This window comes from Amblyraja radiata, chromosome 14 (genome assembly GCF_010909765.2).
Source record: "Amblyraja radiata isolate CabotCenter1 chromosome 14, sAmbRad1.1.pri, whole genome shotgun sequence".
Lineage (NCBI taxonomy): Eukaryota > Metazoa > Chordata > Chondrichthyes > Rajiformes > Rajidae > Amblyraja > Amblyraja radiata.
The window spans coordinates 5,263,877-5,279,837 of record NC_045969.1 but is presented as its reverse complement, the minus strand read 5'-3'; the positions used below and the strand labels follow the sequence as shown (position 1 = coordinate 5,279,837).

The 15,961-nt window shown below is 49.6% G+C and overlaps 1 protein-coding gene across 3 annotated transcripts in view; it reads left to right on the top strand.

Moving 5' to 3' along the window:
- Positions 1-15,961, top strand: part of jam2 (junctional adhesion molecule 2) — a 45,099-nt gene that overhangs the window by 7,873 nt on the left and 21,265 nt on the right. For all 3 annotated transcript variants that reach the window (XM_033032402.1, XM_033032400.1, XM_033032401.1), the window contains exon 2: positions 14,644-14,709. In XM_033032402.1, the coding sequence (XP_032888293.1) occupies positions 14,644-14,709 (66 nt within the window). The remainder of the gene's footprint in view (positions 1-14,643; positions 14,710-15,961) is intronic.

Below are 15,961 nucleotides of genomic sequence, written 5' to 3'. Positions count from 1 at the left end.
TGGGCCGAAGGGCCTGTTTCCGCGCTGTATCTCTAAAGTAAAGTTAGTTTAGTTTACAGATACAGCACGCTCTAAACTAAACTAACTTTACTTTAGGCTTTAGTGATACAACGCAGAAACAGGCCCTTCGGCCCACCGAGTCCATGCCGACCAGCGATCACCCCAATGCACTAACACTATCCTACACACACACACACACACACACACTAGGGGCAATTTACAATTTTTACCAGCGCCGCCATCTTGTAGGGACACTAGGGACAATTTACATTTACCAAGCCAGTTAACCTACAAATCTGTACGTCTTTGGAGTGTGGGAGGAAACCGGAGCGCCCGGAGAAAACCAATGCAGGTCACGGGGACAACGTGCAAACACCGTATGGACTAGCACCCGTGGTCGGGATCAAACCCGGGTCTCTTGCGCCGTTGAGGCAGCAACTCTACCGCTGCGCCACCGTGAGTTTGGATGGCACCTCGTAGATGGCCGGGAAGTGTCATTTGGTGAAAAAAGTAGCCTGTTGAAGATGGCCTTCATAAAAGTGTTGTGCTCTGGTGAAAAGCTTGCAGTGAGTTTTTGTTGTGTTGTGCAGCCCCGTTGACCCAGGCCTTGGCTGGCTGACAGACAGAGAGAGAGTGCAGCTATAACGACATTAGTTCCACTCGATGAGGAGCAACATATTCACTCTGTTCCTGCTTCCATTGGCTGCCCTCCACATCCTCCTCCCCTGTCTAACTGCTCTCTGCTTATTTTAACGGAAGCGAGGTTAAAAAAATGTACGGGGCAAATATGCACCGCATTTTGTAGAAATGTATTTCTATCTTTCAGAGCAGCAGCATAAATGTCATCTGTGGAGTGGAGTAATGGAAGATCTTTTAAAAAGAGTAGGAAAAGTTGAGGCTGTTCAAATTTTTTTTTTAAAAACTATGTTTCTGCTTAACATAGAACATAGATTAGATTAGATTAGATTATTTAATGACCACACAGTCAAGATGGTGGAATTCAGGTTCAGTACAGGATGTTACAAGGTAGGCTGATTCCCGTCAAACATAACATAAAACACAACATCATACAATATACAGTACATGCATGGGGAGGATATGTGCTGTTGTCATAGTGTGTTCAGAATTCGGATTGCATGTGGGTAAGAACTGTTTTTAAATCGAGATGTCTTGGTTAGTAGGTTAGTAGGTTAATCGGCTTCAGATAAGAATTGCAAAATTGTCCCTAGTGTGTAGGATAGTGTTAGTGTACGGGGTGATCGCTGGTCGGCGCGGACACGGTGGGCCGAAGGGCCTGTGTCCGCGCTGTATCTCCAGACGGAACATAAGGCGATCATGGTGGCGCAGCGGTAGAGTTGCTGCCTTACACCGAATGCAGCGGCCGAGACCCGGGTTCGATCCCGACTACGGGTGCTATGTGTACGGAGTTTGTACGTTCTCCCTGTGACCTGCGTGGGTTTTCTCCGAGATCTTCCGTTTCCTCCCACACTCCAAAGACGTGCAGCGTTGCAGGTTAATTGGCTTGGTGAATATGAAAAATTGCCCCTGGTGGGGTGTAGGGTGGTGTCAATGTGCGGGGATCGCTGGTCGGCGCGGACCCGGTGGGCCGAAGGGCCTGTTTCCGCGCCGTATCTCTAAAACCAAAAAAACTAATAGATGAAGATCATAGATTGTAGGACTTAGATAGTAGGACATAGCACAGGAATGGACCGTCCCATAGACAATAGGTGCAGGTGTAGGCCATTCGGCCTTTCGAGCCAGCACCGCCATTCAATATGATCATGGCTGATCATTCCCAATCAGTACCCCGTTCCTGCCTTCGACCCACAGTGTCTGCACCAATCATGATGCCAAGTTAAACTGACCTAATCGGCCTCCACATGGTCCATACCCCTCCATTCCATGCATATCCATGTGCCTATCTAAAAGCCTCCTAAACGCCATTTCGTATCTGCTTCCACCCCCCCCCCCCCCCCCCCCCCCTGGCAGCGCGTTCCAAGCCCCCACCACTCTTGCTGTGTTCAAAAACTTGTCCCGACATCTATGCTCAACCCACACATATAAATCCTTGGTCAGCCTTGTTCAAAGCACCTGTGAATGATTCTAAGCGCCATAAAGAGGGAAGAAGATTAGACTTGATTGCCTTCCATCACAGTGAGGAATGTGGGGAATCCGCTGTGGTGGATGTTTATGTTAACTTTTCATGTAAAGGGCCTGTCCCACTTTCCCGAGTTATTCACGAATTCTCCCGAGTTTTCAGACTCGCAGAATGTTCGCCACGAGTCCGTAGGAGGCCGTAGATATATCGTAGCGGCTCGTTATGCCAGCCCTAGGTACTCGGGGCATCGGGTAAGTCGGGTAAGTCGGGACGTTTTTTCCAGCATGATGAAAAATGTCCACGAGTAAAAGAAAATAGCCCCGAGTACCTACGGCTGACATAACGAGCCGCTACGATATATCCACGGACTCCTACGGACTCGTTACGAACATTCTGCGAGTGAAAACTCGGGAGAATTCGTGAATAACTCGGGAAATTGGGACAGGCCCTTAAGCTGTGTGTCTTGTTGCTTTTTTCAATATGGCCGTATGGTAAATCGAGTTTCACTGTACCTTAATTGGTACATGTGTCAATAAAATATCTTTGAATCTTTGAACCTCTTTTTTGAACAGTGGAAGGGGAGTGTCAAAATATTTGTATTCATCATCATGGATTGATTTACGGGAGGATTGGATTTTTAGTTTGAGAGATACAGCGTGGAAACAGGCTCTTCAGCCCACCTAGTCCCACCGACCATGGGGTGAACACAGGAGAATGGGGTTAGGAGGGAGCCATGATTGAATGGCATAGTAGACTTGATGGGCCGAATCTGGTCCCCTAATCTGAGTAAAGACATTCTTGCCATAGAGGGAGTACAGAGAAGGTTCACCAGACTGATTCCTGGGATGTCAGGACTTTAATATGAAGAAAGATTGGATAGACTCGGCTTGTACTCGCTAGAATTTAGAAGATTGAGGGGGGATCTTATAGAAACTTACAAAATTCTTAAGGGGTTGGACAGGCTAGATGCAGGAAGATTGTTCCCGATGTTGGGGAAGTCCAGAACAAGGGGTCACAGTTTAAGGATAAGGGGGAAATCTTTTAGGACCGAGATGAGAATTTTTTTTTTCACACAGCGTGTGGTGAATCTGTGGAATTCTCTGCCACAGAAGGTAATTGAGGCCGGTTCATTGGCTATATTTAAGAGGGAGTTAGATGTGGCCCTTGTGGCTAAAGGGATCAGGGGGTATGGAGAGAAGGCAGGTACAGGATACTGAGTTGGATGATCAGCCATGATCATATTGAATGGCGGTGCAGGCTCGAAGGGCCGAATGGCCTACTCCTGCACCTATTTTCTATGTTTCTATGAATGGCCTAATTCTATTTCTATCGCTCATTACTTTATGGTCTTATGACCAACGATCACCCCACCCCGTACACTAGTTTTATCCTACGCACTCGGAACAATTTACAGAAGCCAATTAAACTATAAATAGAAACAAAGAGAATAGGTGTAGGAGTAGGCCATTCGGCCCTTTCGAGCCAGCACCGCCATTCAACATGATCATGGCGGATCATCCAAAATCAACACCCCGTTCCTGCTTTTTCCCCCCATATCCCTTGATTCCGTTAGCCCTAAGAGCTAAATCGAACTCTCTCCTGAATACATCATATCCGCACGTTTTTGGATTGTGGGAGGAAACCGGGGAAAACCCGCGCAGGTCACGAGGAGGACGTGCAAACTCCGTACACACAGCACCCGCAGTCAGGATCGAACCCTGGTCTCTGGGGTTGCGATTGAGCGACTCTACCGCTGCGCCACCGTGCAACTCCACTCTGGGACACGGGGAAAGTCTAGATGAAGCTGGTTCATTTTGGAGCAGGGCTGGTTAAATGAGGATTTAAACGGCAGAGTTTGTAATCGAGGTTTGGCGAAAAGGGGGGGGGGAGGTTGTATCCATTGGTTTCAAGCCGTCTCCATCGTAAAATTCAAATCTCGGGGAATTGGCAAGAGATTGAGCAGGAGACGAGGAGAGGCGTTGCCAGGCAACCTCTTGTTGTGACTTGGAACGGAGCAGGGAGAGGTTTAAAGCCGCCAGCTCGAGAGGAAAATGGGAGTGAGATTAATTGGACAATTCTCTCTCGCACAAAGAGTTGGCACGGGGGAAGATACTGCCAGGCTTGGCGATTATCTTGTCACGCACGTCCCCACTGACCCATCGCACAGAGTTTGGGACTAACAATAACAAGCCGTGCTGCAGATCTGATTAGGGATTTATGTTTTCAGTCTTTGCTTGGTTGAATTTGAGGCATTTGTGTTTCATAGAAGCACAGAAAATAGGTGCAGGAGTAGGCCATTCGGCCCTTTCGAGCCAGCACCGCCAGTTAATATGATCATGGCTGATCATCCACAATCAGTAACCCCGTTCCTGCTTTCTCCCCACATCCATTGATTCCGTTAGTCCTAAGAGCTAAATCTAACTCTCTCTGGAATACATTTGTTTCCATTAGTTGGCAACTTCAGATATTTTTGCTTGGCCACCTCGTATCTCGCTTGTGTAGGAAGGAACTGCAGACGCTGGTTTACACTGAAGATAGACACAAAATGCTGGAGTAACTCAGCGGGACAGGCAGCATCTCTGGAGAGAATGAATGGGTGACGTTTCGGGTCGAGACCCTTCTTCAGACTGGGCCTGAAACTGAGCTCAGTCTGAAGAAGGATCGCGACCCATTTTTTCTCTCTCCAGAGATGTTGCCTGTGCCGCTGAGGTACTCCAGCATTTTGTGTCTATCTTTAATATTCCGCTTGGGCAGCTTACAACCCAGCGGTATGAATATTGACATCTCTAACTTCAAGTAAACCCTTGCTTTCCCTCGCTCTCCATCCCCTCCCCCATCCTAGTTCTCCGACTTCTTTGACTGTCCTCCTGATTAAATTTTACATTGTATGCCTCGTTGTCACCTTCCGCTCAGCTAACAATGAACCGTTCTACATTCTCCTTGCACTTCTTCCCCTTTGATCTCTTGTTGTCACACCTCACCCTTCCACATCTCTGTGTCTCCCTCAGTCCAGAGAAGGGTGCCAACTATGTCATACCGTAATCCATTCTATGTACAACCTCTAGTTTTATGTTATGAGAAGGAAGGAAGCAAGCCAAGAAAAAGAAAACAATAGAAAGGGGAAAAAGTGGAAAAATAGATGGTAGAGAGTAGAAAAACGTGTGGATATAAAAAATAAAAAAAGAAAAAAGAAAAAGTGGAAAGTAGAAATAGAAGAGAAGGCCCCTTAAAAGAGAAATTTTCAAATCTATATTCGGAGATGTAAGCATTTTATGTCTATCTTCAGATAATTTGGATTGTTTGAAATACATTTTTCTATAGCTCTAGGGGCTAGTAGAATCGAAGGATATGGGGAGAAGGCAGGCACAGGTTATTGATTGGGGATGATCAGCCATGATCACAATGAATGGCTGTGCTGGCTCGAAGGGCCGAATGGCCTCCTCCTGCACCTATTCTCTATGTTTTCTAAAATGGGCGGCGTAGCGGTAGAGTTGCTTCCTTACAGCAATAGACAATAGGTGCAGGCGTAGGCCATTCGGCCCTTCGAGCACAGGCAGCGGCGGAGACCCGGGTTCGATCCCGCTGACTGTACATTCTCCCCGTGACCTGTGTGGGTTTTCTCCGAGATCTTCGGTTTCCTCCCACACTCCAAAGACGTACAGGTTTGTAGTTTAATTGGCTTGGTGAATGTAAAAAAAATGGTCTCTGGTGTGTGTAGGATAGTGTTAATCTGCAGGGATCGCTGGTCAGTGTGGACTCGGTGGGCCGAAGGGCCTGTTTACGTACTGTATCTCCAAACTAAACTAAAGCTCAGCGTTTAGGAAACATTGCGTTAGGAACTTCAACTAAATTAGGAATGACTTGCAGAATTTTAATTATCTGTTTCCCACATCTTCTATTCTGGGATATCCTGTTTACTTCCCCTCTTCCTAATTCACATTACCACCATATCCAAAGGGATCAGAGAAGGCCCTGCTTCAGACCCAACCCAAAATGTCACCTATCCATGTTCTCTAGAGATGCTGCCTGACCTGCTGAGTTACCCCAGATCTTTGTGACTTTTTTAATCAACTTAAAACAATATGCACACTGGATATTGAAGAAATTCCATGATAATTTAACATAACGCACACTTAAATTTGACAGCTCTTTGGTGATGGTTGAATTCATAAAATAATCTAAATGCTGAAAGTATAGGATAAGTTTGAATGTAGTTCGTTCTGACATAATGTCAGTCTAAAGAAGGGTCTCGACCCAAAACATCACCCATTCCTTCTATCCAGAGATACTGCCTGTCCCGCCGAGTTACTCCAGCATTTTGTGTCTATCTGGCATTATGTTACGTGGTTGTTGTATAGGGCCATAGTGAGACCACACCTGGAGTATTGTGTGCAGTTTTGGTCCCCTAATTTGAGGAAGGACATTCTAGCTATTGAGGGAGAGCAGCGTAGGTTTACAAGGTTAATTCCCGGGATGGCGGGACTGTCAGATGCTGAGAGAATGGAGCTGCTGGGTTTGGAAGGATGAGAGGGCATCTTATTGAAACATATAAGATTATTAAGTGTTTGGACACACTAGAGGCAGGAAACATGATCCTGATGTTGGGGGAGTCCAGAACCTGGGTCCACAGTTTAAGAATAAGGGGCAAGCCATTTAGAACAGAGACGAGGGAACATTTTTTTTTCTCACAGTGAGTTGTGAGTCTGTGGAATTCTCTGCCTCAGAGGGCGGTGGAGGCAGGTTCTCTGGAAAAATTTCAAGAGAGAGCTAGATAGGGCTCTTAAAGATAGCGGAGTCAGGGGATATGGGGAGAAGGCAGGAAAGGGGTTGATCAGCCATGATCACAGTGAATGGTGTTGCTGACTCGAAGGGCCGAATGGCCTACTCCTGCACCTATTGTCTATTGTGTCTGGATCCAATTGAAGTCAATGGGATAACGAAACCATTGGATTTTGGGGCTTCAGGAGAATTCACCTGCTCTTTTTTTTTCGTACCAACCGGGGCGGCACGGTGGCGCAGCAGTAGAGTTGCTGCCTCACAGCGCTAGAGACCCGGGTTCGAGCTTGACTACGGGAGCTGTCTGTACGGGGTTTGTACGTTCTCCCCGTGACCTGCATGGGTTTTCTCCGAATGCTCCGGTTTCCTCCCACGTGCAGGTTTGCAGGTTAATTGGCTTCGGTATAAAATCGTAAATTGTCCCCTAGTGTGCGTAGGATAATGTGGGTGTGCGGAGTGATCACTGGTCAGTGCCGACCTGTTTCCACACTGTGTCTGTTAAAGTCTAAAAGCAATAGAATAAATCCCTGTGGAATTCTGCTCAGCTGCCGAGTGTTTGCGGCACTTGCCTTCCGGTAGACAGTGGGGAATGTGGCGCACTCCAGCACAGTTCCCCCTTGGTGTGAATGTCTGGGATGCCTTTGCCAGGGAGAGTGACTTTGCACTGATCCTCCCCCCGCCCACGGTCATTCCTCCTTCTCCCCGCTGCCATCCGCCAGAAGGTACAGAAGCTTGAAGCCACCAGACTCAGGAACAGCTTCTTCCCCTCTGTTATCAGGCGTCTGACCACTCCATCCGTAAGCCAGGGCAGCATGGGCGGAAATCGCCTTTAAAATATGGGGGGGACACAATGAGGCCTAACATCTAGGACCTGGGGCAAGCAAACCGACTGGACTGGCTGTCGTGCCCAAGACACAAAACATGAGGGGATTTGTCCCCCACCTCTCAAAACATGGGGGATGACAGGACCCCCCCCCCCCCCAGGATTTCCGCCCATGAGCCAGGGTACTGTCCGATTCACCTCTACCCCTGGGGTGGGAGATTGCAACCTTCACTTGGTCCGCCCTGTTTCAACGAATGCAATCAACCCGGCATGCACGATCAAATAAGATCAAATAGAACAAGTTGTCCTACAACTGTAGGCTGTGCACGCCATACGCAAGAAGAAGAAGACCTCTACCCCTTGCGGATATTGGACAATAGGTTCAGGAGTAGGCCATACGGCCCTTCGAACCAGCACCGCCATTCAATGTGATATCATCAATGATCATCCACAATCTTCTGCCTTCTCCCCATATCCCCTGACTCCGCTATCTTTAAGAGCCCTATCTAGCTCTCTCTTGAACGTATCCAGAGAACCCACATCCACCACCCTCTGAGGCAGAGAATTCCACAGACTCACAACTATCTGTGAGAAAAAGTGTTTCCTCATCTCCGTTCTAAACGGCTTACCCCTTATTCTTAAACGGTGGCCCCTGGTTCTGGACTCGCCCAACATCAGGAACATGTTTCCTGCCTCTAGCGTGTCCAAACCCTTCATAATCTTATATGTTTCACTAAGATACCCTCTCATCCTTCTAAACTCCAGAGTATACAAGCCCAGCCGCTACATTCTATCAACATATGAGTCCCGCCATCCCAGGAATTAACCTTGTGAACCTACGATGCACTCCCTCAATAGCAAGAATGTCCTTCCTCAAATTTTAGACCAAAACTGCACGCAATACTCCAGGTGTGGTCTCACTAGGGCTCTGTACAACTGCAGAAGGACATTGGACTTTGTCTCTGGAACTGATGAGATACGTTGCTGAGAACAAAGGTAGAAACAAATAACTGCAAATGCTGGTTAATACACTAAAGTGCAGAGCGTGCTGGAGTAACTCAGGCAGCATCTCTGGAGAACATGGATAGGTGATGTTTTGAGTGTACTGAGGCACAGTGAAAAACGTGATTTCACATGCTATCCACACACATCATGTATATTGTACAATCAAGCTAAACTCAAGCACCATAGGTAGAGCAATGGGGAAGATACAAGAGTGCAGAATATAGTTCTCGGCATTGTAGCGCACCCGACCAAAAATGCTGGAGTAATTCAGCGGGTGAGGCAGCATCTCTGGGGAGTAGGAATCGGTGACGTTTCGGGTAGAGACCCAAAACGTCGCCCATTCTTTCTCTCCAGAAATGCTGCCTCACCCACTGAGTTTCTCCAGCATTTTTTTGTCCACCTGAGGCTTTGATTATGTTGGCTGCTTTAATGAGGTCGTGTGAAGAAGTGCTGTTTGCTGAATAATATAACAAGCTCCAGGGTGACTGAACACTACGAGAAATGCACAACCCTGCTTTGTGTGTGTGTGTGAGAGACAGAGTGTGTGTGTGAGGGAGAGTGCCTGTGTGTGTGTGTAAAAGTGTGTGTGTGAGAGTGTGTGTGTAAAAGTGTGTGTGTGAGAGTGTGTGTGTAAAAGTGTGTGTGTGAGTGTGTGAGCGCGTGTGAGAGTATATGAGAGTGTGTGTGAGTGCGTGTGCATGCGAGTGTGCGTGCGCGTGCGAGAGTGCGTGCGAGTGTGAGTGCGAGTGCGTGTGTGAGAGTGCGTGTGTGAGAGCGTGTGTGAGAGCACGTGTGAGAGAGTGCGTGTGTGTGTGAGAGTGTGTGTGAGTGCGTGTGCATGTGAGTGTGCGTGCGTGCGAGTGTGAGCGAGTGCGTGTGTGAGAGCGTGTGTGAGAGAGAGAGTGCGTGTGTGTGAGAGAGTGTGTGTGTTTGAGAGAGAGAGTGTGAGTGTGTGTGCACGAGTGTGTGACACATAACTCTTTTCCCCAGCTGTCAGCTCGCGCTCTGTCTCTCCGTGTCCACCATTGTGGTTCATTCCCCGGTGCCGGGCTGGGGATGGGGACTCTGAGCCGTCTACATCTCCCTGTCCCCGCCACAGGAAGTGGACGGAGAACTTCCTGCCGTAACAATGGGTCTTGAAAGAAGGGTCTCGACCCGAAACGTCACCCAGTCCTTCTCTCCAGGGATGCTGCTGCTGCCTGGCCCCGCTGAGTTACTCCAGCTTTTTGTGTCTACCTTTAGTCTTTCCCAGGGATTGCTGCTAACTTTGAAAGGTGCACAATCAAAGTGTTGTACTTGTGGGTGAGAATTTGTTAAGACCTCCTTTAACATCTGTGCAAATGGTGCAAGGGTGTGTGTGTGTATGAGAGAAAGTGTGTTAAAGTGAGAATGTGTGAGAGGGTGTGTGTGTGTATGTGTGTGAGTGTGTGTTTGTGAGAGTGTCTGTGTGAAAGTCAAAGAGAGATTGTGTGGGTGTGTGAGAGAATGGGTGAGTGAGAGAGAATGTGTGTGTGTGTGTGAGAATGGGTGTGAGAGAGACGTATGTGTGTGTGAGAGAGAGAGAGCGTGCAAGGGCAATCCACACTTGTCAGAGAATGCCGAACATTGCTGGATCCTGCACTCCTCAGAACAGGTCTCTCCCCTCTCTACACGAGGAGAGACACGGAATGCTGGAGTAACTCAGCGGGGACAGGCAGCTTCTCTGGAGAGCAGGAGCAGGTGTGATGTTTCGGCCTAATTCTACTACTATAACCTGTGGACTTGTGGGTCGAGACCCTTCTTCAGACTGAGGGGAGGGAGACGCAGAGGTGTGGAAGGGTAAGGTGTGAAAATGACAGATCAAAGGGGACGATGATGATGAAGGGAACGTAGAGCGGTTCATTGTTAGCTGAGGGGAAGGTGACAATGAGGCAAACAATTAGTAATAGCAGCACCTGCAGGTCCTTCCTACACATCCCCTCTCTACACTCCCCTGGGCCCTTTCCCCTCTCTCTACACTCTCTGGTTCTCAGTTCTACTCCCCCCTGGGCCACAGTTCCATCCCTCTCTCTACACTCCCCATGGCCCCTGTTTATATCATCTCAACTTGAAGAAGGGTCCCGACCCGCAACGTCACCCGTCCTTTTTCCCCAGAGATGCTGCCTGACCCACTGAGTTACTCCAGCACTTTGTGTCTGTCTTTGGTATAAACCAGCATCTGCAGTTTTTAATACATCTCTGCTCCATACCCTGACTGATGAAGGTTGCTGTCACGTTGAATGGAGGAGCTGAGTTGTCTACCCCTGCTCATTAGGCCATAAGTGATAGGAGAAGAATTAGGCCATTCAGCCCATCGAGACAACTCCGCCATTCAATCATGGCTGATCTCCAGGCGGTCACGGTGGCGCTGCGGACGGTCACGGTGGCGCAGCGGCAGAGTTGCTGCCTTACAGCGAATACAGCGCCGGTTGACCCAGGGTCCATCCCAACTACGGGCGCTGTCTGTACGGAGTTTGTACGTCCTCCCCGTTATCTGCGTGGGTTTTCTCCGAGATCGTCGGTTTCCTCCCACACTGCGAAGGCGTACAGGTTTGTAGGTTAATTGGCTTGGTAAATGTAAAAATTGTCCCTAGTGCGTATAGGATAGTGTTAATGTGTGGGGATCGCTGGTCGGCGCGGACCCGGTGGGCCGAAGGGCTTGTTTCCGCACTGTAGCTCTAAACTAATCTATCTCTCCCTCCTAACCCCATTCTCCTGCCTTCTCCCCATAACCCCTGACACCCGTACTGATCAAGAATCTATCTATCTCTGCTCTTGTGTTGCTGTGTTCTCAGTGCCAAAGGATGCATTATTGAGGCTGATTAGTTACTTGGCTTATAGTGATTCAAAGAAAGAGGATTCTTGGCTGAGACGTCAGTACAGAGCTCCGAGCATTATGGGCGGCACGGTGGCGCACCGGTAGAGTTGCTGCCCAAAGGGCCTGTCCCACTGTACGAGGTAATTCAAGAGTTCTCCCGAGTTCTCCCCTGATTCGAGCTCGTGTAATAATAATAATAATAATGGATGGGATTTATATAGCGCCTTTCTAATACTCAAGGCGCTTTACATCGCATTATTCATTCACTCCTCAGTCACACTCGGTGGTGGTAAGCTACTTCTGTAGCCACAGCTGCCCTGGGGCAGACTGACGGAAGCGTGGCTGCCAATCTGCGCCTACGGCCCCTCCGACCACCACCAATCACTCACACACATTCACACACATTCACACACAGGCAAAGGTGGGTGAAGTGTCTTGCCCAAGGACACAACGACAGTATGCACTCCTACGTACCCGCTACGGACATTACACGAGCTCGAATCAGGGGAGAACTCGGGAGAACTCTTGAATTACCTCGTACAGTGGGACAGACCTTTTACAGCACTAGAGACCCAGGTTCGATCCTGACGATCCTGCTATCCGTACGGAGTTTGTACGTTCTCCCTATGACCTGCGTGGGTTTTCTCCGGGTGCTCTGGTTTCCCCCAACACTCCAAAGAGGGCCGAATGGCTTTGGTAAAATCGTAAGTTGTCCCTATTGTGCGTGTGTGTAGGATGGTGTTAGTGTACGGGGTGATCGCTGGTCGGCACTGACTCGGTGGGCTGTATGGCCTGTTTCCGCGCTGTATGGCTAAAGCTTAAATGTGTAGGTGGGAACTGCAGGTGTCGGTTTACACCGAAGATAGACACAAAAAGCTGAAGTAACTCAGCGGGTTAGGTCCGGCAGAATCTCTGGGAGAGAAGGAATGGGTGGTGTTGAAGGTCGAGACTGTGGAAGGGTCTCAACCTGAAACGTCACCGATTCCTTTTCTCCTGAGGTGCTGCCTGACCCGCTGAGTTCCGCCAGCATTTTGTGTCTGCTATCGAAAGTTTAAAGTAAAGTCTAACGCTTGTTGAAATGAGAAAGGAATGGTCTTTATGATGCAAGTCCAAATCTATCTGGGCTGGTGTCAGATTAGTTTAGAGATACAGCGCGGAAACAGGCCCTTTGGCCCACCGAGTCCGCATCGACCAGCGATCCCTGTACACTAACACTAGTCTCTAGACAATGTACATTTATGCCAGGCCAATCAACCTACAAACCTGTAGGTCTTTGGAGTGCGGGAGGATCCTGGAGCACCCGGAGAAAACCCACACGGGTCACGGGGAGAACGAGCAAATTCCGTGCAGACGGCACCTGTAGTCGGGATGGAACCCGGGTCTCTGGCGCTGTGAGGCAGCAACTCTACCACTGTGCCGCCCACAAACGGCCTCTTGGATGGGACTCTCTGAGCGCTGGTATTAGTTGGAAGAGATTCAGAAGCTTGTTCCCCAGTGCCCTGGCTTTTGTTTATTCTTCTAATAGAACGCTCTGAATTATCTTGGATTAACATTGCAATTTGTGTGGTTTTGCTGTAAACATGAGGAACAGAGGCAGGCCCTTCAGAGAGCAAGGCCCTTCAGCCCAACCACTCCACGCCGACCAAGATGTCTTAGTCATAGTCATAGAGCACGGAAACAGGCCCTTCGGCCCAACTTGTCACACCTTCCTGCGCTTGGTCCATAGCCTTCCAAACCTGTCCTATCCATGTACCTGTCTAACTGTTTCTTAAACGTTGGGATAGTCCCAGCCTCAACTACCTCCTCTGGCAGCTTGTTCCATACACCCACCATCCTCTGTGTGAAAATGTTACCCCGCAGATTCCTATTAAATCTTTTCCCCTTCACCTTGAACCTAAGTCCTCTGGTCCTCGATTCACCTACTCTGGGCAAGAGACTCTGTGCGTCTACCCAATCTATAGACAATAGACAATAGGTGCAGGAGTAGGCCATTCGGACCTTCGAGCCAGCACCGCCATTCAATGTAATCATGGCTGATCATCCACAATCAGTACCCCGCTCCTGCCTTCTCCCCATATCCCCTGACTCCGCTATCTTTAAGAGCCCTATCTAGCTCTCTCTTTAAAGTATACAGAGAACCAGCCTCCACCGCCCTCTGAGGCAGAGAATTCCACAGATTCACAACTCTCTGTGTGAAGAATGGTTTCCTCGTCTCCGTTCTAAATGGCTTACCCCTTATTCTTAAACTGTGGCCCCTGGTTCTGGATCTCCCCCAACATCGGGAACATGTTTCCTGCCTCTCGCGTGTCCAAGCCCTTAATAATCTTATATGTTCCTCTCTGTCTGAACGAATCCCATTCACCCATGTTTGCCTGATATACCTCTAAAGCTACCCTAACCATGCACCCATCCAAATGTGTTTTAAATGTATTAAAAAAGACACTAAGTGCTGAAGTAACTCAGTGGCTCAGGCAGCATGTGTGGAGAATATGGACATGCTTCAGGTTTAAGGTGAGGGGGGGGGGGGGGGGGGTGGTGGGTGTACGGAACGAGCTGCCAGAGGAGGTAGTTGAGGCTGGGACTATCCCAACGTTTTAAGAAACATTTAGACAGGTACATGGATACAATACAATACAATACAATACCTTTTATTTGTCATTTGAACCTCACATGAGGTTCAAACGAAATTTGGTTTCTGCAGCCATAGGACAGGTTTAGAGGGATATGGGCCAAAGGCAGGCAGATGGGACTAGTGTAGCTGGGGCATGTTGGCCGGTGTGAGCAAGTTGGGCTGAAGGGCCTCTTTCCATGCTGTAACACCCTATGACTCTTTGTAAGCCATTCGGCCCATCATCTTCTCCGCCATTCAATCATGGCTGATCTTTCTCTCCCTCCTAACCCCAATTCTCCTGCCTTCTCCCCATAGCCCCTGACGTCCGTACTAATCAAGAATCTATCAATCTCTTAAATGCCCATTGACTTGGCTGCCACAGCCGCCTGTGGCAATGAATCCCACAGATTCACCACCCTCTGGGTGAAGAAATTCCTCCTCATCTCCTTCCTACATTTCTCACTGAATTACCTTTTCTTTTTGTTTGTTTTTAGTCCATGGAGCCAGCGGGGTGACGATCATATCTTCAGATAAGGACGTGGAAGTCAACGAATTTGATAGTAAGTGCCGTTCGTCCTCTGTGTGACCCCACCCCTCCCCCCTCTGACCCCACCCCCCTCCCCTCTGACCCCCCTCTGACCCCCCCTCCCCCCTTTGACCTCTCCCCTCTGACCCCCTCTGACTCCCCCCTCTGACCCCACCCCCTCTGACCCCACCCCCCTCCCCTCTGACCCCCCCTCCCCCCTCTGACCCCCCCTCCCCCCTCTGACTCCACCCCCTCCCCTCTGACCCCCCCTCCCCCCTCTGACCCCACCTCTCCCCCCTCTGACACCCCCTCCCCCTCTGACCCCACCCCCTCCCCTCTGACCCCACCCCCTCCCCTCTGACCCCCCCTCCCCCTCTGACCCCCTCTGACCCCCCCTCCTCCTCTGACCCCCCCCCCTCTGACCCCCCCTCCCCCTCTAACCCCATCCCCCCCTCTAACCCCACCCCCTCCCCGCTGACCCCACCCCTCCCCCTCTGACCCCTCCCCCCTCCTGACCCCACCCTCCCCCCCCAGATCCCCACCCTCCCCCTCAGACCCCACCCTCTCCCTCTGACACCGCCCTCGATCCCGACCACGGGTGCTGTCTGTACGGAGTTTGTGCCTTCTCTCCGTGACCCGCGTGGGTTTTCTCCGGGAGTTCCGGATTTCCTCCCGCACTCACAAGACGTGCAGGTTTGCAGGTTAATTGGCTTCTGTAAATTGTCCCTGGTGTGCAGGATGGAGCTAGTGGACGTGAGATCGCTGGCCGGTGCCGGCTCGGTTGGGGCCTGTTTCCATGTTGTATCTCTGAACTAAACTCAACAATATCTAACGTGATATTTAAAATGTTTAAAATCCCATCTGTTTCTCTCATGCCCTTGAGGGAAGGAAATGTAGATATTGGAAAGGTCAAAGACTAGAGGGCGTGGCTGGAAGGTGGGAGTGACAAGGTTTTTTAACACTGGATCATACGCAGGCAGACGGGATTTACTGCACACCTCCAGATTCAGGGACAGTTTCTTCCCAGCTTCTTATCGGGCAACTGAACCACCCTACCACCAACTAGAGAGCGGTCCTGATCTCCCATCTACCTCATTTGTGACCCTTCGGATAGTCTGAGGAAGGGTCTCGACCCAGAAACGTCGCCTATTTCCTTCGCTCCATAGATGCTGCTGCACCCGCTGAGTTTCCCCAGCATTTTTGTCTACCTTCGATTTTCCAGCATCCGCAGTTCCTTCTTAAACACTCGGACTGTCTTTGATCGGACTCACCGTGCACTAAGCGTT